The sequence below is a fragment of the Colobus angolensis genome, unplaced genomic scaffold (assembly GCF_000951035.1).
Source record: "Colobus angolensis palliatus isolate OR3802 unplaced genomic scaffold, Cang.pa_1.0 Scaffold1, whole genome shotgun sequence".
NCBI lineage: Eukaryota > Metazoa > Chordata > Mammalia > Primates > Cercopithecidae > Colobus > Colobus angolensis.
In genome coordinates, this window is record NW_012110918.1 from 2292119 (window position 1) to 2314895 (window position 22777).

Sequence of the window (22777 nt, forward strand, 5' to 3'; positions counted from 1 at the left end):
GCCTGTAATCCCAGCACTTTGGGAGGCTGAGGCAGGTGGATCATGAGGTCAGGAGATCGAGACCACCCTGGCTAACATGGTGAAACCCCATCTCTATTAAAAATACAAAAAATTAGCCAGGCATGATGGTGGGCGCCTGTAATCCCAGCTAATCGGGAGGCTGAGGCAGGAGAATCGCTTGATCCCAGAAGGCAGAGGTTGCAGTGAGCCGAGATCGTACCACTGCACTCCAGCCTGGGTGATAGAGCGAGATTCTGTCCCAAAAAAACAAAAAACAAACAAACAAACAAAAAACCAGAATATTATTTTAGAGAACAGCCCTAAGCCAAGACATTGAGTCTTGTGATCCTTTTCAAAGAAAATCGTTGGGCTTGTTAATCCTTTGATTCAAGTTCTTTTTTAAAATGGTATTTTCCAGTTTGACTAATTGAAGATTTCCCACTAAGATAAATGGAAGAGACTTATCATTTGATCAAAATTAAAGCAGTGCTTGATGTTTGCATACCACCCTACAGTTTTCAAACAAAATCCATTTACATTCACTCATTTAATTATCCCCCTGGTTTTTCTGCATAAGCAGAGTTTCCCATGGGTGGAATGCTTCCATTCTTGGGAGTACTTTATATTTCCTCTCAGATTTATACATTTCTAGTTGGCACAGCTTCTGCCATTCAGATGCAGGAAATAGAGAATGCCACCAGAGAAACAGATGGAAAGACCAGAAACAGATCCAAGTATGTGTAAGTTCATTTGTTCATTCATGCATCCATTCACTTATCTATTTACTCATTATTCATTAAACAAATAGTTATGAAATATACTATGGCAGTGTCTCCCGTAGGAGGTAATATGATAGGATGTTTACACGTAGAATGCTGGAGTAGGAAAGCTTCCATGTAAACATTTGTTCAGACACTTATTAATTTTAAGTTTTTCACAATTTTTTAATCTAGGCAATTGGGAAATTATATAGTCAGTCTGTGTTTTTGTGGTATAGCAGTGCTCTGTTTTCTGTTCTAACTTCAAAAAACAAACGGAAACAGAATTGCCCAGTGATTACAATGGCACCAGCCTAGATCAGCCAGCATTTAGCTGACTCCCAGATGTGTGAGCCCCAGCCAAGATCAGCAACACCCCCTGACTGGCCCCACTAAGACTTAAAGGTAGTCCTAAAATTAATATAGCAGCTTCTTTCTGATCCAGGTAGAAGTACGTGTTTAAATGTTTCTAGCTCTAAGTGTCTGCCATGGCAGCAGTAGCAATGGGAGCAGCTGTGTTGAGGCAAGAGTGAGGGTTCCAACTTTCCTGCTGATCTGGGAAATATTGGATGTGGAGAGTTGCAATGTGAGAGAAGCAGCAACAGGTAGACCTAGGTCTCTTGGTGAAGTCGATGAGTTTGAGGAGTTCCTTGCCAAAGACTGGGCTGGCTTACATGAAGATGCACATGTCTGGGAAGATAACTAGGATAATGCTTAAGGCCAGAAGTTTGAGAATTCAGAAAACGGGCACTTGTTTACTGTTGGGAGTAAACGTGCTACTATTTTGAGTAACCTGGCAATGTGTCTTTTTTTTTTTCTTTTTTTTTTTTTTTTGAGACAGCGTCTTGCTCTGTCACCCAGGCTGGAGTGCAGTGGGGGTGATCTTGGCTCACTGCAACCTGTGCCTCATGGTTCAAGCAACTCACCTGCCTCAGCCTCCCATGTAGCTGGGATTACAGGCATGCACCACCATGCCCGGCTAACATTTTTGTATTTTTAGTAGAAACGGGTTGTCACCATGTTGGCCAGGCTGGCCTCAAACTCCTGATCTCAAGTAATCCACCCACCTTGGCTTCCCAAAGTGCTGGAATTACAGGCATGAGCCACTGTGCCTGGACAGCAATGCGTATTTAAAAGTTGTACTTTTGAGTTAGAAGCATTTATTTTGACCCAGCAATTCTACTGACAGGAATTTATCCTGCGGAAATAGTTGAAGGTCTTGCCAAGATACTCATGATATATTATTAAATAAACAAACTGACCACAGAATAGCGGGTGCACATAATTCAGTTTTTAATGCATATGCATACATATATCACACCTAGAAAAAATATGGAAAGGTTTTTTATGAACATAACATTATTAATATTTCTGAATAGTGAGATCATAAACAATTTTACTTCCTTATTTCTTTTTTTGAGACGAAGTCTCGCTCTGTCAGCCAGACTGGAGTACAGTGGTGAGCAATCTCAGCTCACTGCAACCTCCGCCTCCCGGGCTCAAGCAATTCTCCTGCCTCAGCCTCCCAAGTAGCTGGGACTACAGGCACACATCACTGCGCCCAGCTAATTTTTGTATTTTTAGTAGAGACGGGTTTTACCATGTTGGCCAGGATGGTCTCCATCTCTTGACCTCATGATCCACCTGCCTCGGTCTCCCAAAGTGCTGGGATTACAGGCGTGAGCCACCATGCCCGGCCACTTCCTTATTTCTTTAGCTTTTCATTTTCTTCCTAATTGTTCTTTAATGAGCATGCATGGCTTGTGGAATTTTTTTTAAAAGCACAAAAAGATTATTTTTAACAAAAAGGTTTTACCTGGCAATGGAAAATATAGTGACATTGGTATCAGGGAGATAAATTCAGTGCAGTCCTTTTGGGAAAGCAATTTACCATTGTATCAAAGGTTCTAAAAATACGCAACTCCTTTGATGCAAAATTTTTTCTGGAACTGGAATGAGATGTATCATCTCCAAGCAATAGACTGGAGACTCATCTGTTGGGGTTTTCTATGTTTGTATTTTCCAAGTTTTCAGAAAAGAATGTGCAGAAGAGAACAAAGGTTGTAAAAGAAATTAGAGACTCCTTGTAGGTTCCTATGTTTATATCATTTTCTTGTCAAGGAAATGAGCTACAAAGGTGCCAGATCTAATCTTGTTTACCCTTGTTGCTGCCCACACTTAGGCAAACTGTTGGTTCTCGTGTTTCTCATTCTGCGTGCAGAAATATTAGTAATACATTAAAGAAATGAAAGTGGGCCGACATGCAGAAAGTTTTATGTCCCAGGACATTTAATTAGACATTCTGGACCATTAAAACAAATCCCAGAACATGTCAAAGTAAAAGTTGTAAGCGACATGGCAGAATGGTTGTGCTGAGTACCTGTTAAGTGTGTCTTGACCTTGAACCCTGGCACGTGATCCATGGGTCTGGGAATTGTGTGCAGCAGGTACACAGCCTGTCTGAGAGGTAATGAAGCCAGTGTTTTAATAAGCCCTGCCATACTTAGAAATTCAAATCCATGTTACTGCCTTCCACGAAGGGAGGTTATAGAATTATTCTAGTACTTCTGATAGCCACAAAGGTAGAAGAAAGTGTAGAATGAGCCCCCTGTAGACTCATCACTCAATTTCAACAGCTGCCAGCATTTGCCAACTCATTTCATCTGTTTTTCTCCCACCTCATTTATTAAAGTGGTTTTTTTAAATTTATCATGTCAATTAACCCATAAACACTTTATCTCTTACCTATTTCACCCATAAATATACTCATTTCTAACTGATAAGCACACTTTAAAGATGTTTTAATACTATTATCACTTTTTAAGAGACAGGGTCTTGCTATGTTGCCCAGGCTAGCCTTAAACTCCAGGGCTCAAGCGATCCTCCTGCCTCAGCCTCCCAAGTAGCTGGGAGTCCAGACTCACACCACCATACCCAGTTAGAAAACATGTTTTCTAACTAGTCAACATACCATTATGCCACCTAACAAAATGAATGGTAAACCCTCAGTATCATCTGACATCCAGATTGTATCTTAATTTTCCCAGTTGTTTCAAATTTTCTTTGTTGCAGTTGGCTCCAGATATTATATTTGCTTACTACATTTTATGCCTTTTTATAAATGTTTTACAAACTTCTGTCGTTCAACAAACTGAATGTATATCATTGCACTTCACTGTGCAACACAAGAAAATTACAATGTTTCCTTATCATCATCCTTACTATTATACTCTTAGTAAAGCCCTGTTGCATAGTTCAGTCATCTTATGTGTCAGACTCAGAATGACCTCTGGCTTTTTCTTTCTTCCTTTTTTTTTTATTATTTTATTAATTTTTTTTTAAATAGAGACAGGATCTTACTATGTTGCCCAAGCTGGTTTCAAACTCCTGGACTCAAGCAATCTTCCTGTCTCAGCCTCCCAAAGTGCTGGGATTAGAGGTGTGAGCTACTGCACCCAGCCTCTAACTTTTTCTCAACATGAAATCCACCTCAGTGTCCACATACTTTCTGCCAGTGAGGATAATTAAAACTACCTTCAGACAGTGCTGTGGCATCTCCAGGTGGATTCAGAACAAGATTCCCCAAACCAGCCATGGGCAGTGAATTTCGGGTTAATAGTTCTCCGTGTGTCTGATTTGGAGGATCCTCTTCCCTTGTTGTAACATCAAAGACAGATCTTGGCACCTCATCTGCATGAACTGAGTGTATAAATGCCTACCTGCTTGACTTACCTGTTCTGACAGGGGCTATTGGACTTACCACTAATGTAATTGATGTGTTTGTTTTCACACAGATTATCGCTTATCAGCCATATGGAAAATCTGTGGACTGGTGGGCCTATGGCGTCCTGTTGTATGAAATGCTTGCCGGGCAGGTAATGTTTTGCTGCATTTTCATGTTTGTTTATTGCTGTGTTATGTGAATACTTCAGCTCTGGTTGGGCCTCGAGAGCAGGACCTGACGTTTCAGTATGGCTGGTGGTGTTGGCGTGACTTCCCTGACCCAGGCGAAAGAGGAAGAAACTCCCCCTTCAAAGTGGATCACGTTCAGTATGCACAGAAATTATCACTGGTCATAGAAACTCCATATTGAAAGCTTCAACCTGGAGTGTAGACACTGTCGGTTTCACATTACGAAATGTGCGTGCTGGCCCGGCGCGGTGGCTCATAGCTGTCATCCCAGCACTTTTGGAAGCCGAGGCAGGTGGATCGCCTGAGGTCAGGAGTTTGAGACCACCCTGGCCAACATGGCGAAACCCCATCTCTACTAAAAACACAAAAATAGCCAAACGTGGTGGTGCACGTCTGCAAACTCAGCTATTTGGGCCGTTGAGGCATGAGAATTGCTTGAGCCTCAGAGGCAGAGGCTGCAGTGAGCCAAGATCGTGCCACTGCATTGCAGCCTGGGCAACAGAGAGAGACGGTATCAAAAAAGAAAACTGTGCACGTTGATGACAGCAGTGGCCTCTAAGTTTTCAGTGTCTTAAAACTGGGATTGGGTTATGGTTCCCTGCAAGTTTGTCTGCAAAGATTGCCCCAGCTGCTGCCCATGTGTGTAATTAGTAGCAGTGTCTAAGGAAGAAGACAGTTACCTTGAAGAAGCATTTTAATAGAGTCTCCCCATCTCCTCCTATCTCACCTTTGGCAATTCATTGTAATTTTCACAGAAGTCCAGTGAGGCTGAACTTCCAGTTAAGGAAGGTAAATTAGCTTTCCCTTATGATGTGACATGTACCAGATAACCGTGTGCCTTATTGCCTTACATGGCACTTTCTAATATAATGGCCTTAATATCTGTGTCATCAGAGTGAGTCATACTAGCTGCCACCTCTAGGCCTGGCCCCTAAGACATCCTATGTGACTGTCCTCATGCTTTCAGCTGAAATTAGGAGGAATTAGTGGAGAAATCTGAGACCCTAAAAGATGGTGGGGCTGACAGATGTGAGAAACTTGAGTCCTTGCATGACTCTGTGGGTCAGTGCCCCACCCCCACATGGGACACATCCTTGGCAAAGTCCTGTGTGTGGGTTTGGGGCGCTGACCCACAGGGTCATTCAGGGACCCAGGTTCCTCCCATCTGTCAGCCCCACCACCTTTTAGGGTCTCAGATTTCTCCACCAATTCCTCCTCCTTTCAGCCCGAGAGCATGATCAGTCACACAGGATGTCTTAGGGGCCGGCCTAGAAATGGCACGTATCACTTCTGCCTAGGTTCCACTGGCCACTGGGCCCCACTGGGACACAAAGAGGCAGTAAATACAGCATATCTGAGAGCTCAGCAGGGGAAGCAGGCTTGGTAATCACCCAGCAGATCTCTGTCTCATACTACACATGATTCAGCTGTGGGCAGCTTCTTATAATTCCCAGCACTCAACGTGCTAGTGCCAAGATCTGTGACTCTCCATAACCAGAAGCCTTAGTCAGAGACAATGGAAAGAGATGGCCATGCCGTGCAGCAGAGCCACTCCCAAAGACATCTTTGTTTCTGGGGGAAAAAGTCTTCCCTTCCCACATGTTACGTCCATTGACTCATTTTTTCATTCACTCACCACGTATTTATTCATTGAACACTTATGATATGCATGGCCATAAGGGTGAACAAAACAGACGAGAATCCTTACCTTCATGAAGCTTACAGCTTAGAGGAGGAGAGACAGCAGACAGGTTAGATAAGGAAAATGTGTAGCACAGCAGAGATAAACTAGGAAGAAAAGTAATGAAGCAGGAAAGAAGATAGTGTTGGGGGAGGCTGAAATTTTAGCTAGAATGGCCAAAGAGCATAAGGTTAAGACCTAAGGGAAGTATGGGGATGTCTGTGTGCATATGTGTTGAAAGAACATTCCAGGCAAGGGGAGCTGCCAGCGTGAAGGCCCTAAGGCCGGGGAGTGTGCAGCCGTGTGTAAGAAATGGAAGCTGCCCGCGGGGCTAGAGCAGAGTTGAGCTAGAGAGGGAAGGGAGTAGGAGGCCTGAGGCCAGAGAGGAAGAGGCTCTGGGTCCTATTGTTAGCAGTGGCGCATCCCTAGGAGGCTGCAGCAACCTCAGTTACTTGCCTCCTCAGGAGAAAGAATTTGACTGCGAGGCACCAGGTAGAGTGAGAGCCTAAGACAAGTTTTTTTTTGTTTTGTTTTTTGTTTTTTTTTGTTTTTTTGAGACGGAGTCTTGCTCTGTCGCCCAGGCTGGAGTGCAGTGGCGCGATCTCAGCTCACTGCAACCTCCGCCTCCCAGGTTCAAGCGATTCTCCTGCCTCAGCCTCCCAAGTAGCTGGGAATACAGGCGTGAGCCACCATGCCCGGCTAATTTTTGTATTTTTAGTCAGGCTGGTCCTGAACTCCTGACCTCGTGACCCACCCGCCTCAGCCTCCCAAAGTGCTGGGATTACAGGCGTGAGCCACCACACCCGGCTGAAGACAAGTTTTAGAGAGGAATGAAAGTGTATGAAAAAGCATTCGAGCAGGAACAAAAGAAAATAAAATGCACTTGGAAGAGGGCCAGGCCGGCGACTCCAGAGATCCAGTGCACTCTTGGACTTTTGAGCTAGGGGTTTACACATTGGCATTCTTCCAGGGGTTTACATCTCTTCTCCCCTGATTCTTCCCTTGGGATGGGCTGTCCCCTCGCAGTGGCCTGCTAATGCCTGGGAGGGGCAGCATGTGCTGTGTGTTTACTGGAGTTACACGCGTGCTCAGCTGGGGCATTCTTCCCTTACCAGTCAGACGTCCCTAGGAGGTGGTGTACCTCTGAAACTCCGCCATGTTGCCTCTTCATGCGCATGCGTGAGCCCACGCCCAACTCCTGAGATCTTATCGGGAAGCTGCTGCTCGCCAGTTTCGGGTGTTTATTGGGAGACTGCCTTTCCTTGGTGCTGGCTGCGACCAGTTACTACTTTAGAGAGACAGTTAACCACCTGACCATCACCTGATGGTCGCCTGACTTTACTGGTGGGTAGGGGGAGCCCTCTCCTGCCCCGCTCATGGCCGAACAGCCGCCTATTGTAACGCTGCGAACATGAAGGTCATCTCCAGACCAGGGACTTTGTCTCTAGGATGGGAGGCTGTGGATGATCTCTCCTTTAAGTTTCGTTCATTATATTTCCTAAATACTGAAATAGTCTTGTAGACATTGAAAGACATAAAGCTTTAGCTTGCATTTGATCATTATTTCTCAATGGTGTTAAGACTTGACTGACATCAAAAGAGTGGTTTATTATTTATTTAGTGCCCCCCCCAATCAAAGCATGCCTCTTAGGCCATATACGTCCGTGTGTAAACACAGAAAGGCAGTTCATACACAGTCACCGTCAGTGAATCAACAGCTGGGGAAACAGGAGTTGTCTGCTCCTCAAGTTAATTTCCCCCCTCTTTAAAATTTTGACAGTAAAATTTGGCTCTGAATTACAGGCCCCTTAGGAGCCCTGCTGTTGATGAAGGCACAAAAAGCCAAGTCCCCCTCTTGATCCCACTTGAATGTTCAGCTCTTGAGTTCAGAAAACAAACCCTGCTTTCATTAACAGTCACATTTGCATACACTAATAAGCAAAAGAGGCTGGGCGGAAACGAAGCCAGGATCTGTTTCCGAGGGCGCTTTACAAGAGGTCACGTGAGCAGACTCTTGGCCAGCAGGAGACAAGACTTTCAGAACCAGGCCTGCAGGAAAGTCCTCCTCCCTCCCGCTGCCTGGCTTCTCTCCTCTCCAAGCCTTCCTGGGACTTCATTCCCTAGGGGAGAACTCAGGGAATGCTTTTTTCTGGCAGGGAAGTCCCCTTTGGGGTGAGTTTTGAAGCCCTTTGACACCGGCCTCAGACCTCGTTTGCAAATTGGCCTTGAGGTGGTTTCCAGGCCTTATTTAAAGGTTTCCCTATTAAGCTTACGCCCCCTGGAGGGCACTAGGCTCCTGCTCTCAACAGCTCTGCAAACTTTCTGGCCTGTTTCCAGTATTTCCCATGCTGCTTCTCAGAGCCACTTAGCCTGCCTTATATGCATACCTTCCGGTCTCCATAATCTCTGTTGAAAACGGTGATATTCTTTAAAGATGACATCTTAGACCAGGCGAGGTGGCTCATGCTTATAATCCCTTTGGGGCACTTGGGAGGCCAAGGTGGGTGGATCACTTGAATCCGGGAGTTGGAGATCAACCTGGGCAACATGACAAAATCCCTTCTACAAAATATACAAAAATTAGCTGGGTGTGGTGGCAAGCGCCTGTACTCCCAGCTACTCAGGAGGCTGAGGTGGGAGGATTGATTGAGCCCTGGGGTCAAGGCTGGCAGTGAGCCTTGATCACACCACTGCACTCCAGCCTGGGTGAGAAAGCAAGATCCTGTCTCAAAAAAAAAAAAAACTCCTTAAAGGCATCCCACACTCTGGTGCAATGACAGGCACAGATAACAACAGCCTTTGTTCCTCTAAATCTCCACCTCACCTGCCGCAAACACAGTGTTTTCATTCAAAGCCCCTTCATCTTTCTCTCTGACTCAGTGCAAATATAAATGTATTCCTAAGCTGCGACTCAGCTCAGAAAGGATAATGAAGGCCCTGCCCAGTATTATCCACAGCCCCTCCAAGCTTCAGCAATCCCAGAGACCCAGCAAAGGGTATAGACGTTGTTACTGAAAAGTAAGGTGAATGATAATGTTGTTGACAGGGTTTTGGTCTAAGTTTGTCCTCTTTAATCGCAGAGGACTGAAGATGAGCAGGAAAAAAATAGTTTATTGCCATTTTCTTCTCATTTGCTTTATTTATTGTCAGCAGCCAAGGGGGCAGTTAAGAGTAAACAGCCTGAGTCTTTATTCAGTTCCTGGACTGTTTGACAAATACGAACACTTTTGGGGCATAAATAGTGTTTACCCAGCACTCTAATGAGCATCTTACTCCTGGAAGCGTTCTCGGTGATTGTCATAAAGGGACTAGCCCTCTCCTTAAGCCCTTTTCTCCCTGGGTTATTTATACTTGACTTCACTCCTACTTAATCAGTAATCGCCACTTCATCTCAGAGCTTCGGCCTGAATTGTCCAGGGGAGCATGCCCAGACCCCAGCCCAGGTTTCTGTAATTTGCAAATAAGCGTGGCCTCCATGACCACTTCCTAGCTAAGACGCACCAGTGCAGTGAGGTGGCTCACACCTGTGGTTAGAAATAGTTTTTTGCAAAATCTGAACCATCATTCCTCATGTGTCGGTTTAAAACTCACAAATCACATATTGTTAAAGTGGGAAGGAGCTGGGCGAGAGGGAATAGAACCCATTCAGAAAATGTTTACACCAACCCAAGACTTTTCAGCCAGTAGCTTAGCTTGGAACATTGAGTCCAGATCTGTAGAAACTAAAAACCATGGGAATGGGGGAAAGAGGCAAGAGAAGGCATCCAAAATGGTCATGTACTGAAGCACCTCAGTGACACGTTACACCCATGGTCCCCAGGCTAAGTGGCTGGCAGTACTGGAAAGGAAAAGGAATAGAATTAATAACTTTTCACCATTCCCTTGCCTTCAACACCAGGGCCTGAGAGCGAGTGATTACCTATCACATGCTCCAGGGAGACTTAAACCTAGAGAGACTTAACAAAGGCTGTAAATGTGTTCACATTTTTTAGGCTACAGGATGCCACACCTGGGAAGTTATTATGGGGATGTGATTCAGAGAAGAAAACAATGAGATGCACAGGTGTCTCTAGTAGCGTTAGTGATGAGGGTACATGCTGCAAGCAATTGTAAATGTGCTGTGGACCAGTGGATCTGTCCTGATGACGCATCACCTCAGTGGCGTTCAGCTTATGGGAACACTGGTGGCAACAAAGAAAATGTATTTGCAACAGTCAGTGAAAAACAAAAAAACTCCAAATTATGCATCATAATTTGAAAAAAATGTAAGATGCTGGGCACGGTGGTTCACATCTGTAGTCCCAGCACTTTGGGAGCCCACGGTGGGTGGATCACGAGGTCAGGAGTTTGTAGACCAGCCTGGCCAAGATGGTGAAACCCTGTCTCTACTAAAACTACAAAAATTAGTTGGGCGTGGTGGTGCACGCCTGTAATCCCAACTACTCAGGAGGCTGAGGCGGGAGAATCTCTTGCACTTGGGAGGCATAAGGTTGCAGTGAGCCAAGATCGCACCACTGCACTCTAGCCTGGGTGACAGAGAAAGACTCCATCTCCAAAAAAAAAAAAAGAAAGAAAGAAAAAAGAAAATAATATAAAGAAGCATAAGAACCTATATAAAAATGAGAGCAATTTTTGTGTCCAGGTAAAGGGAATGGGGATGCTTTTTTCGTAGACTTCCCCTCCCCACCATATTACATAATTTTCATTTAAAATAGGGCTTCAAGCTAGGCGTGATGGTGCACACCTGTAATCCCAGCACTTTGGGAGGCCAAGGCAGGCAGATCACTTGAGGTCAGGAGTTCAAGACCAGCCTAGCCAAGATGGTGAAACCCCGTCTCTACTAAAAATACAAAAAATTCGCTGGGTGTGGTGACGTGCACCTGTAATCCCAGCCACTCGGGAGGCTGAGGCAGGAGAATCACTTGAACCTGGGAGGCGGAGGTTTCAGTGAGCTGAGATCGTACCACTATACTCCAGCCTGGGCAACAGAGTGAGACTCCATCTCAGAAAAAAACAAAAATATAAAAATATAAAACGGGCTCCAGGGAGCTTTTCTGAATGTGCTGGTCATTATTGCTATTCACCAGGTACTCCTCGTCTTCCTCCCTCCTGTCACAGTAGGATTGTACTTCCTTTCTCGTGTATTTGTGGGGTGTCGGGGAGCAGCATGTGACCAGCACTGGCCAATGAGATCAGAGGGGAGGTACTCCAGGGTGGGGCTGGAAGCACAGGTACAAGACACTGAAGAGCTGCTGCACCAACCTTTGCTGCAGCAAGACCGTGATGGTGGCTGCTTCATCCCAGTGGGTCCCCGAGTACAACCAGCAGAGGCCTCTCTGACCCCCAGTGTACAGGTAGCATAAGCAGGAAGTGAAACGTGTTGTCTTATGCTTTGGAGATGGTCTCAGTTGTTCGTTTCCACAGCAGGACCCAGCCTATCCTTACTGATCCCCGAAGGCACAGTTAAGATACCAGTAGTCTACATTTTGAAGTAAGCCAGTCACAGGGACATGTATCACCCCACTTATATGAGATGCCTAGAGTAGTCAAATCATAGCGACAGAAAGCCGAATGGTGGCTGCCAGGGGCTGAGGGGACAGGAGAATGGGGAGTCTGTTTTGTGAGTGAAGTTTCAGTTGGGAAGATGAAAAAGTTCTGGAGATGGCCAGTGGTGATGGTCATGGAACAACATGAACGTGCTTAATACCTCAGTGCAGTGCACTTAAAAGTGGTTAAGATGGTAAATTTTGTGTTATACGTATACACACACACACACACATACACACACACACACACACACACACACACATATGGTTTTGTTTGTTTGGTTGGTTGTTTTTGTGAGACAGTCTCACTCTGTCACCCAGGCTGGAGTGCAGTGGTGCAATCTTGGCTCACTACAACCTCCGCCTCCTGGGTTCAAGCGATTCTCCTGCCTCAGTCTCCCAAGTAACAGGGACTACAGGCACCCTCTACCATGCCCAGCTAATTTTTGTATTTTTAGTAGAGACAGGGTTTCACCATGTTGGCCAGGCTGGTCTCAAACTCTTGACCTTGTGATCTGCCCGCCTTGACCTCCCAAAGTGCTGGGATTATAGGCGTGAGCCACCACACCCAGCCTGTGTTATATATATTTTATCACAATTAAAAAAAATAGTCTCTATCTTTGCAACAGAGGAAACAGATTAGGAAAAAGGATGCCTTTGATTTGATGGTATTCCAAAGTTGGGAGAAGGCACTTAACTACTCCTCTTCCCTACACCCAAGAACAGCCCTCTTTTACCTTCTTCAGGTTCACGCCATCTTCAACCAGCAGGAATTTGGGGAAGCACAGAAGCTGCATCGGCCAGCAGCTGGGAAGGAGGGAGCCAGCCTGATTCCCATCAATTCATTAGAGCTGGGAAACCATGCCAGGTCTCTAGCCCAGAGGCCGGTCACTGTCTACGGGATGACTTGAAACATCTCAGGCCCCCGGGGCTGCCCCACCTCTTCATTTTCAGAACTCATCACTGCACATTGTGTAGGCTGTGAATCAGCCTTCTAAAATTTACCCCAACACCCTTGCCCTCATCAGAGTTCTCTTTACATGCTGGGTGGGCCTGTAGCCGAGTACCCGCACCCCCCACCTGACTTCACCCCTACCAGGAGCAGTGCTGGATGTCACCCTTCACAGCAGGGCAGGCAGAATTGCTCATAATGGCTAAGAGCCCCAGGCTCCAAATTCAGGATGTCTGGGTTAGCACCTGGGTCCTGAGACTGATGTGCGTGCGGATTGAGTGAGCAGTGCCACCCAAGCTCTCTGCACAGCGCCTGACGTGCAGAGAGAGGCTGAGAAGTGAACGCCACTGTGGTCACTTTCACTGCTCCTCCCCTCATGCCCACAGTGCTCCTGCCTTATTGGACAACATAGACTCACAGCAGTGAAAAACGTGAGGGACAGAGATATGTCCCCTCCCTGGGGTGTGGTGACGGAGAATCCCTAATCCTTGGGGCCACATCAAGGCTGGAATGCACAGGCTCTGTCACAGGAGCGTTTGGTCTTATGGCTTTGTTATAGCTTAAGCATCTTATTCCACCACACAAGCCTAAGAGGCCTCTGAGGATCCTTCCAGCCCTGGACTAAGAATTCACCTTGAGTTAAACAGCTTTGTTCACTGCAGGACTTCTCAGGGCCTTTACAATTTAAATATTAAAGCGAATTGCCAGAGAGGGGTATAGGATGCAAACTTGGACCTAGGCGGATGCTGTAGGATTAATGTTCTGAGGAATATTCTTTGGGGAGTGTCCGTATCCAGCCTTCAGTGGGACCCAAAGAAGACTTGACAGTAAAAGTCCTCCTTTGGTCTGTAGAATCGAATCCCTGATACAGCTATTCGCCTTCAGAAATGAGCATATGTGGGGACAGCTCACCTGGCAAAGCTGGTTCCCTTGCCAGGAGACAATTAAGTAGATGTGGTAGGCCAGTGCCCTGCACAGAATGTTCCCCAAACAATTTCTGGCCTTCCACATTTGGAGGTGGGGTGGCTGCAGCTGCATTGATCTAATCGTCTTCAAATGAGAAGAAGCTTCTCACTGCCCTACTCAAGCCAGATTCCTGGGGAAGCTCCACCTGTGTTTCTTAGAGACAGTTTCTCTTAAGCCTTTGGTTTGCATTGTCTGTGACTTGGCCCTGCAGCATTCCTGCAGCTAAGATTCAAGCACCTCCAGAGAGGCTGGTTGAATTTTGCTGGCACCTTTGTCGCTGCCCAACAAGGTGCACCCCATTTAGCCCGCTTCGGGGGCATGCAGCCTACACGGTCGCACAGTGCTTTGCATTTGGTTTGGTGCTATGCTATCGCCATCTGGAAATTCTTCATAGTTTTGAAATGAGGGACTCCCATTTTCATTTTGCACTAAGACTTGGAAAGTATGTGTCTGGCCGTGACCAGAGGCCCTCTTGGGCCATGTGGTGAGGTGCCAATCAGTGACCTGGAAGCAGAGCCTCTGTCCCGTTCCCCGCCAGGGCACGTTTGCATTGCAGAGAGTCACACAGCCAGTTCAGGAGCCTTGCACCCCTGCAGGGTGCAGGCCACGCCCTGAGCAGAAACCACGCCATGTTTTTGTTTTGGAAACAGTCTTGCTCTGTCTCTCAGGCTAGATTACAGCAGCGCAGTCTAAGCTCACTGCAACTTCTGCCTCCTGGGTTCAAGTGATTCTCATGCCTCAGCCTCCCAAGGAGCTGGGACTACAGGCGTGTGCTGCCACAGTCGGCTAATTTTTTGTGTTTTTAGTAGAGATGAAGTCTCGCCATGTTGGCCAGGCTGGTCTTGAACTCCTGACCTCAGGTAATCCACCCACCTTGGCCTCCCAAAGTGCTGGGATTAGAGGCATAAGCCACCATGCCCAGCCACTACATTTGTTTTAGTTACAAAAACCTCCTTCGCCAAAACTCAGCCAGGTTTATGGATTACTGATGCAGGAAAATGTCATGGGTGACCTACAATAGGTGTCCAGAGGAAGCAGGCTGCGTGCTGTTGGGCAGGGAAGATACGGTGGGGCGGACACAGGGCCATCCTGCACTGTAGCTCCATCACAGCTCTCCCCCACCACTGCCTGCCTGCCCTGCCCTCTACAGATGGAAGCTGCCTGTCCCCCTGCTGGCACGGGTAGCTGTCCGTGCTGACACAGGTGGCTGTCGGCAGCCTGCCCCCCCTGGTGGGTGCCCCTCCAAGCTACCCTGGAGGCCTCCCAGTCTCCATGTTATTCCTACTGGTGGACGTTGCTGTGGCCAGCTGCCCCTGCCCTACTCTGAGTCCTTCACAGGCAGGCTCATTTTAGCTCTCTTCACTTACCTGCAGCTTCAGCCAAATTAAACCTTCCTTACACCAGGCACTTAAAACAGAAAAAGAGGCCTATTTACTTGTATTTCCAGACCAAAAAAATGTTGAGTGGTACCAGACACCCAGGCCTCTCTCTGTCCTCCCACTGGGGCTCTTTATAGACTTGGCATCTTTCCCTCAGGGCACGTGGCTCCCGTTCAGGACTGGACAGGAGACTGAGGTCAGGTCTCGGGTGCTGGATGAACAGGTTGAGGTGATTTGTGGGTGGTGGTTGAGGGGAGGGATCTGCTTGGCTCAATGGCTGCCTCTGACTTGGGAGAAAATATTTGATAAGAAGGGCATCCTTCTGACTACTGCACAGTTACCTGTGATCCAGGACTCAGTTCAAAATTAAGCCAAACACCGTCACTGTGTGACCTGCCCATGTCAGCCAGTGACTGACTCCTCTTTCCCGCGAGAAGGGAATATCTCAAGATTAAACAAGAGCAGCGCTGGGCCCTGCTCTGCCTTATGCTAAGCTCAAGGTTACAGAGCCAAAGGGGAGCATTACGGAATTTCCCATGAACGCTTTCCTCCTGTGCCATCCCGCCAGAGTGACAGGGAAGTAATGGATCCGTCAGGACTACAGACATGCTGGAGGAAAAAGTTCAAAGGGCATCGTGAGCTCAGCCTTTCTTCCTAGAAGGTTCTCAAGGCCCTTCCCAAGAGAGTTGCTCTGCCTTCAATAATAGCACCACTAAGTTGCCTTCACTGGGCGCTTATCGGGTATACCACAAAATACAAGGCACTTTACTCCCAGAAACCCCATCTTGCCAGTTGGAGAACTGTGTTTTAAAGAACGAAGTCATTTGCCTATGGACACCCAGCTGGGAAGTTAGTAGAGCTCGAATTCTGGTCCAAATCCACCTGACTCTAAAGCCATGAGCTCGCACGGGGCCAGCGTGCCTTCCTCTCTCAGCCTGGTAACTGTAAACCCAGTCAAAGTGGACGAGGGAGGAGTCGTCCAATGGAAGCTGAGGTCCCATCACTGCCGCTGTGCAGGTGGAAGCCCCCCCCCCCTCCAGCAGAGCAGCTCCTTGTTGGGTCAGAGGCCTGGTGTGAATTACTGGGGACGTCCTCTTAGGCCATGTTCTCAAGTCCCCTTCACCCCAAATGAAAGTGTTGGCATTTTCTACCGGCCACCCCTACCTTCTGACTACAAAGCTGTCTGTAACCTAACTTGATCATAATTAGATTTTTAGCACATACTTACAATATTAATGGAATAATCATAGTTTATTTGCAAATCATTAAAAACATTACTCAAAAACACTTTCCCTGAAGATTGTTTGGGTTGCCCAGGGCAAGATAATTAACGAGACAGAGGGGAAATAATGAAAAACACACAACCGTCAACCTCATTAAAGATAATCAAATAAGCCCTCAAGTTCACTGAGCTAACTGTGCAGCCTGTGGGGGCTGAGAAACCTGGTCTGTTCCTTGGTGCTGAATTGGCTCTTCAGGTACCATGTGAATGAATTACTCTGCCTAAATACCTTCCCATCTTTCTTTTTTTCCGCAACAGCCTCCATTTGATGGTGAAGATGAAGACGAGCTATTTCAGTCTATCATGGAGCACAACGTTTCCTATCCAAAATCCTTGTCCAAGGAGGCTGTTTCCATCTGCAAAGGAGTAAGTCGATTTGGATACCTTTTGTGATCATAGACCAAGAGCTTTGGTAGGAGAAATACTTTCCCCGCACTTCTAAGAGAGATGGCAGAAATACCACAAACCCACACTACTGCATTTTGGCCATTGATGGTTGGGGCTTGGTGTCACGCAGGGCACAGTGGGGAAAGTGAAGGCCGGGAGAATGGATTGGAATCCCGATACTTCCTGGGACTCTGGCCCAGTCACCTAATGACTGTACTGCACTTTTCATTCTTTGTTTACTGCACTTTTCTTGAGCTATAGCATACATACAGCAATAGCACAAATCATCAATATGCTGATAAATGAATCTTCACAAAATGAATCCACCCATATAATTGCACCCAGCTCAGGAAACCGTGTTTCCACCACCCTGGAAGCCCCCTCCTGTCCCATCTACAGTCACTACCCCGCCCCAAGATAACCTGCCCCCCAAGTTTGGACAGCATGGATTAGTCTTGGCCTGTTTTGAACTCTGCACAAACTGAACCTTGTAGTGTTGCTCCTGGCCTGGCTGCTTTCACTCAATATCGTGATTGAGGATTTTGTCTGCATTGTTGTGTGGGGTTATAGCTCCTCCTGTCATATTGCTGTGCAGTGTTCCGCCGTGTGAACACACTGTCGTTTCCTTATCCATTCTACTTCTGGTGGATATTTGGATGGTTCTTGCTTTGGTTTGAGGCTGTTACAAGCAGAACTGCTGTGAACCTTCTGGGGCGTGTGTCTTGGTGAAGATATGCACACACTTTGGTTGAGGAAATGCTCTAGGAATAGAGTTGCTGATCATGACTTGTCTGTCTAGTTTTGAATGACCAAGAGTTAGATCACAAAGCTATTTTCAGGCTTAGTAAGATGGAGTACAATATACCCTTAACAGTATCTGGTGAGTGTGATCATTTGTGAGGCATTTGTCACGTGTCATCCAAGAGCAAGGCACTTGGGAGAGATACTGAGGTCGGGAGGAGCTGGCGTCTGCCTTCAAAGAGCTCGTAGCCATTGTTTGTCTCTGTGTCCTGCAATAGGCAAGTCGGAATTAACTAGTCACCTTCCTTGTTATAGCATTTATTTTTCTAATTTATGAGTCTTTGATTGATAACATTTTGGCCTAGACAATACATAGACATATGATGCTTATTATGGCATTCTCTGTGATGCTAGACTGTGATGCTTCCAGCACACACAATATTTAGTGATTGCGTGCTTTTTTTTTATTACCAGATACATGTATAGCATGGTGTCTCCAAAACAGATAACGTGTGAGATGTCTGTTTAAATTCTTCTTACTCCATTTGGCCATGGGTTCAGATTGCTTCCCTGTTCCCTTATCTTGAAAACCACCATAGGAAGGGCTGCACTTGCCAACGTCATTTTTGTGAGTTGGCTTCACTCCGTACAAGCCACTGAGTGTCTTGGTCAGCTCTCTTGAGATGCTGTCCAGGCACCCACAAAGTCAGGGCTATAGGCAGAGCTAGGCAAATGGAAAGCGCTGTCTCTGGGAAGCACTTGACATCCATTGTTCTCTTTTTCTCCTTTTCCTTTCTAGCTGATGACCAAACACCCAGCCAAGCGGCTGGGCTGTGGGCCTGAGGGGGAGAGGGACGTGAGAGAACATGCCTTCTTCCGGAGGATCGACTGGGAAAAACTGGAGAACAGGGAGATCCAGCCACCATTCAAGCCCAAAGTGGTGAGTCCAGAAAAGCATTCTGTTTTCTGAGCCCCATGTCCAACTTCTGGGAGTATCCCACTCACCTCTTTTCTTGGAGAGAGGAGGCCGGTGGCCCCTGGCTTGTACAGGGTGAGGAAACCGGCCAGGTTTCAGCCTTGTCCTCAGTCCTGTGGCCTCAGCAGCCAGGATTCCTGCTGCCTTCAGAGAGTAAGGACAAATAAGGCAGGGAGGGGAACCCTGTGCACACTTTGCCCTCCAGCTGGGCAGCTACAGAGCACCCCCGCACAATTAGGGAGTGAGGGCAGCTCTGCTTTGGGTCTGGACTTTGTGGACTCGCACCCAGCAGGGCTATATTCATAGCCTTCAGTCCTCAGCTAGACTCAGGCTTCGTGTCTGTCTCCAGCTTTCCTGGATTTGCCTGGCACCGATGGGAGCCCTGAAGCACAACCTCATCCTAGCCAGCTCGTAGGCAGGGCCTGGGCCCTGCCCCCTCTTCCACCACTGTCTCCACTGCAGGGAGTGAGTGTCAGCCGCCAATTCTGATGTTGTCAGCTTTTTTCACACTCTCCCTGTTTGATTCCCTTTTTTTTTCATTTATTTAAATACTGTGTGCCAGGCCCTGTTCTTAGTGCCTTACAAATATTAGTTCACTTAATCATCCCAACAGCCCTGTGAGATGGGTACTGTGGTCCCCAGTTTGCAGTGGAGGGCACAGAGAAGCCGAGTAACTTGCCAGAGAGCACACAGCGGATAGGTGGTGGAACCGGGACGAGTCTGTGTCCTCACCCACTGCACCATCGCTCTGTCTCAGCGACTGCCCTGGCGCTGATGCCGTGGCCCTAGTTGTTGATTGCGACCAGCCAGTGCTGTTCATGCTTATATCTCTGGAAGTAAACTGAGAGCCTTTAAGATGCCAGCCTCCTCACTCACCACCTGCCACTTTGCCGAGCCTCCAGGGGAGTCCTGTTTCTAAGGGCTGGGTGGACTGTACCTTCCAGCTCTGCCACCATCCTGGCCAGCGTCAGGCAGCTCACATGGTGCCTCTGCACGGAGACTGCAGAGAGCTGCTTTATGCCACAGTCAGTTTCAGAAGCATTGCCGTGTTGGTTTTGTTCAAATCTATCTCCTCTGACAGGTGCCCCGTGAGCAGGCCAGGGGACCCGCCTCGGGTGGCAGAGTTGCCAGCTGGGTGGCACACAGCCTTATTCTTAGAGCAGCAACTTCCTCACCATGTGTGCCTCTGTGTCCTCTACCCCAAGAATAAAACTGCTGTTGGTGAGCCCACTGGATTTTCTTTTTCTAAGATATTTTTAGCACACACTGAAGAAAAACTAAAATTAATCAGGTCAGTTGACTTCCTCCTGAATCATCATTTCAAATAAGGCCCTTCTGTATCTGCCACCCCCACCTTTTCTTTCGCCAGCCCTGCACACTGATTTCAGGGGGCTCTTACGGGCTCCTGCCCCTCAACATACAAAACCTGGTCTGAAGGTTTTGAGGGAATGGGGAGAGTGATTAATGATGCTGCAGGTGGCCTCAGTAGAAAATTCTGTTAGGGATTTTTTTTTCCTCTTTTACCTTTAATATTTATTTGTCGTCTTAAATTAAACCATGAAGGTTATGCAATAGCATCTTGAACACAGCTTAGTTTCTTCATAGGAACAACGTAGAGACGCATACTGACCCTGCCTTGAGGGTTGAGCAAAATCCAATTACTTGTCAGTCACTTTCCAGAAAGAGATGAGTTGCAGCTAAACCAACCATAAAACATGTCTTTTTCTGTTTATTCCCACCTTATGGCAGAAGAGAGTGTTTATCTGCATAGTCTCCCATGTTTTGTGGTACTCGGCCCTAAGCTCAGACATAGGGAAGACAAGGGCGACTTGGCTCCAGCAGGCAAGAATGTGAATTGTTCCCTGTGGTTGTGGAAATCACTGGGAGCAAAGTTGTACGCACGGCAGGCAGCTGAGTTAGAAGCAGTGTTTATTTATATTTTATTCCTGGAGCGCTACTGTTTGCTGGGTTTTTGTTTTTGTTTTTTAACTGAATGCTGGTTAAAATTAAGAAGAAAAGATAAATTGCCCCTGGCTATGAAGAAATAGCCCCTGAACTCAAATGGAGGCGGAAATTGTGGACCCAGGCCCCAAAACTGGAGATTTCATGTGAAAGGCCCTACCTGGTGAGAGCTCTGGCCAGAAAGAAGGAAGAGACTTCTCAGGCAGAAGCCCGTGTTCTGCTGGAAAACCTGTGCACAAAAGAGGAAGAAGGTAGAAAGAATACAGACGGAGAGGAAATGGGCCCACAGAGGGAACAACGACAATGAAGATAGAAACAGGTGGCTGCAGGGGGACCCACAGACACTGTCCAAAAGCAGAGAGTGTCAAGGGCAGAGAGATAAGTGGGGCAAGCTCTGGTTCCTGGAAGGGCAGCAATGTGTCTCTTGAGAGCTGTTTCCTCTAGTCCTTGCACCATGCCAGCCAAGTGAGGCTCATCGCAGCATGTCATGCAATGGCTGGCACCACCGCCTTCAGCAGTCTCTGAGGACTCCACTCTGTTCAGTGATGACACGCTGGAGCAGAGACACCACACCAAGAGCCATTCCAGTGGCTGGAGAGGACATTTAGAACAGCAACAAGCAACCAGAGTTGAAGCTGCACAACACGCCATGGTTCATACAAAGCAGCAGGAGAGAACTAGTGGCGTATAAAAGTTATTCTGGGATGTGGTTTTCCAGCTTCCTTGGTGAAAAATGTACTGTGGTTCCCTGACCCAGAGCTAACTGAAAAGTGAAACGTGTTTACAGAACTGAGCATTCTCTGATGGGTCATTTTGTTATTTCAAAGAGAGTCATAGCAATGCAAGCCTAAATAGTGCTGCCGGAGAAACGATCAGGCAAACGTCACGCAGCCAGCAGCTCTCACTGTGAGCCCATTTCTGAGTGGCTCTCGCCTCTCAGCAGTTCTTATGACCCTGGCTGACCAGCCTTTTCTGTCTTGGTGAAGACCGCCTGATGGTTTTTTAGCAAACGCTGGTGAATCAACTTCCCTGAGACTTGCAGGCTTAAGGACAGGTAGCTGTTTTCATGTGCGGTACTGCTTCTGGCTCCCATGGAATTAAACCTTTGCTTATTACCAAATGCCAGTAGCAGGACTTGAAGTTCTCACAGTTATTTGCAAACTGCTTCTACAGATAAAATTGAGCTTGTAGGATCAGGAGTCTTTCATCTTTGTTTTACTAATTTTTAAATTTTTTGAACCTCCAATGAAAGAGTCTTCCAGAATCACTTGACTTCTCTAAGGAGGGTAGAAGTATTCCATTGCTGGACAGCCTACAGAGCTTATCAGGGAATCATGGTTCCTCTAGTCTGCTGTCTTCATCCTCTTCCTGACTGCCAGAGTGACTTGACTAAAGTTAACCTTTAGACCGCAGTGCCACGCAAAATGCGATCCCACCACAAAAAGCATCTCACAATGCTATGATCAGTCAGGAGGTTCACACAGGACTTTCCATCTCACAGCGACATTAAGGTCAAGATCTGCAATACAGCTGTGGGCTGGATTCTGTATAAGGTCACACATAAAGGAGAACAGAAAGAGGAGAGTGACCAGTGTCAGGTGTGTGGAACAGTGGCCACCTCCCCTGGTGGTGGCCGTCTCCCCTGATGGTGGCTGACTCCCTGGGTGGTGGCTGTCACCCCTGGCGGTGGCCGTCTCCCCTGATGGTGGCCATTTCCCCTGGCGGTGGCCATCTCCCCTGATGGTGGCTGACTCCCTGGGTGGTGGCAGTGTCCCATGGCGGTGATCATCTCTCCTGACAGTGGCAAGCCTGGAGGCTCAGGTGTGAGGGAAGAACCTGCCCCTGTGATAATCAACAGTGGGAGAGTCCAGTCCTGGACCTAAAAAAGCTACCATGTGCCACCATGAAGATGATGATTTTCTGGAAGATGGGACAATCACTTTGCAGGGATTATTTTGTAAAAACAAAAGCAAAGACAACCGCAGACAGCAGTGCTGTGAGCCCTGGACACAGGCAGCCGATAACTAGCCCTTCCTCTTTATGAGCAAAGCACAAAGCAAGCTGGTTTCAGGGATCTCTTCAAAGAAGCACAATGGCAAACATCCTCTGCTCCCCGGCCGTGAGGGCCGTCAGCTCAGAGAGGACCGTCAGCCCAGGGAGGACCGTCAGCTCAGGGAGGGCAGTCAGCTTAGGGAGGACCGTCAGCCCAGGGAGGACCGTCAGCTCAGGGAGGAC

General features: G+C 47.3%; 1 protein-coding gene across 1 annotated transcript in view; it reads left to right on the forward strand.

The window, feature by feature from the left end:
- Window positions 1-22777, forward strand: part of PRKCA (protein kinase C, alpha) — a 363042-nt gene that overhangs the window by 328952 nt on the left and 11313 nt on the right. Inside the window, exons 14-16 of the mRNA XM_011930418.1 lie at window positions 4553-4633; window positions 16735-16842; window positions 18404-18544. Of these exons, the coding sequence (XP_011785808.1) occupies window positions 4553-4633; window positions 16735-16842; window positions 18404-18544 (330 nt within the window). The remainder of the gene's footprint in view (window positions 1-4552; window positions 4634-16734; window positions 16843-18403; window positions 18545-22777) is intronic.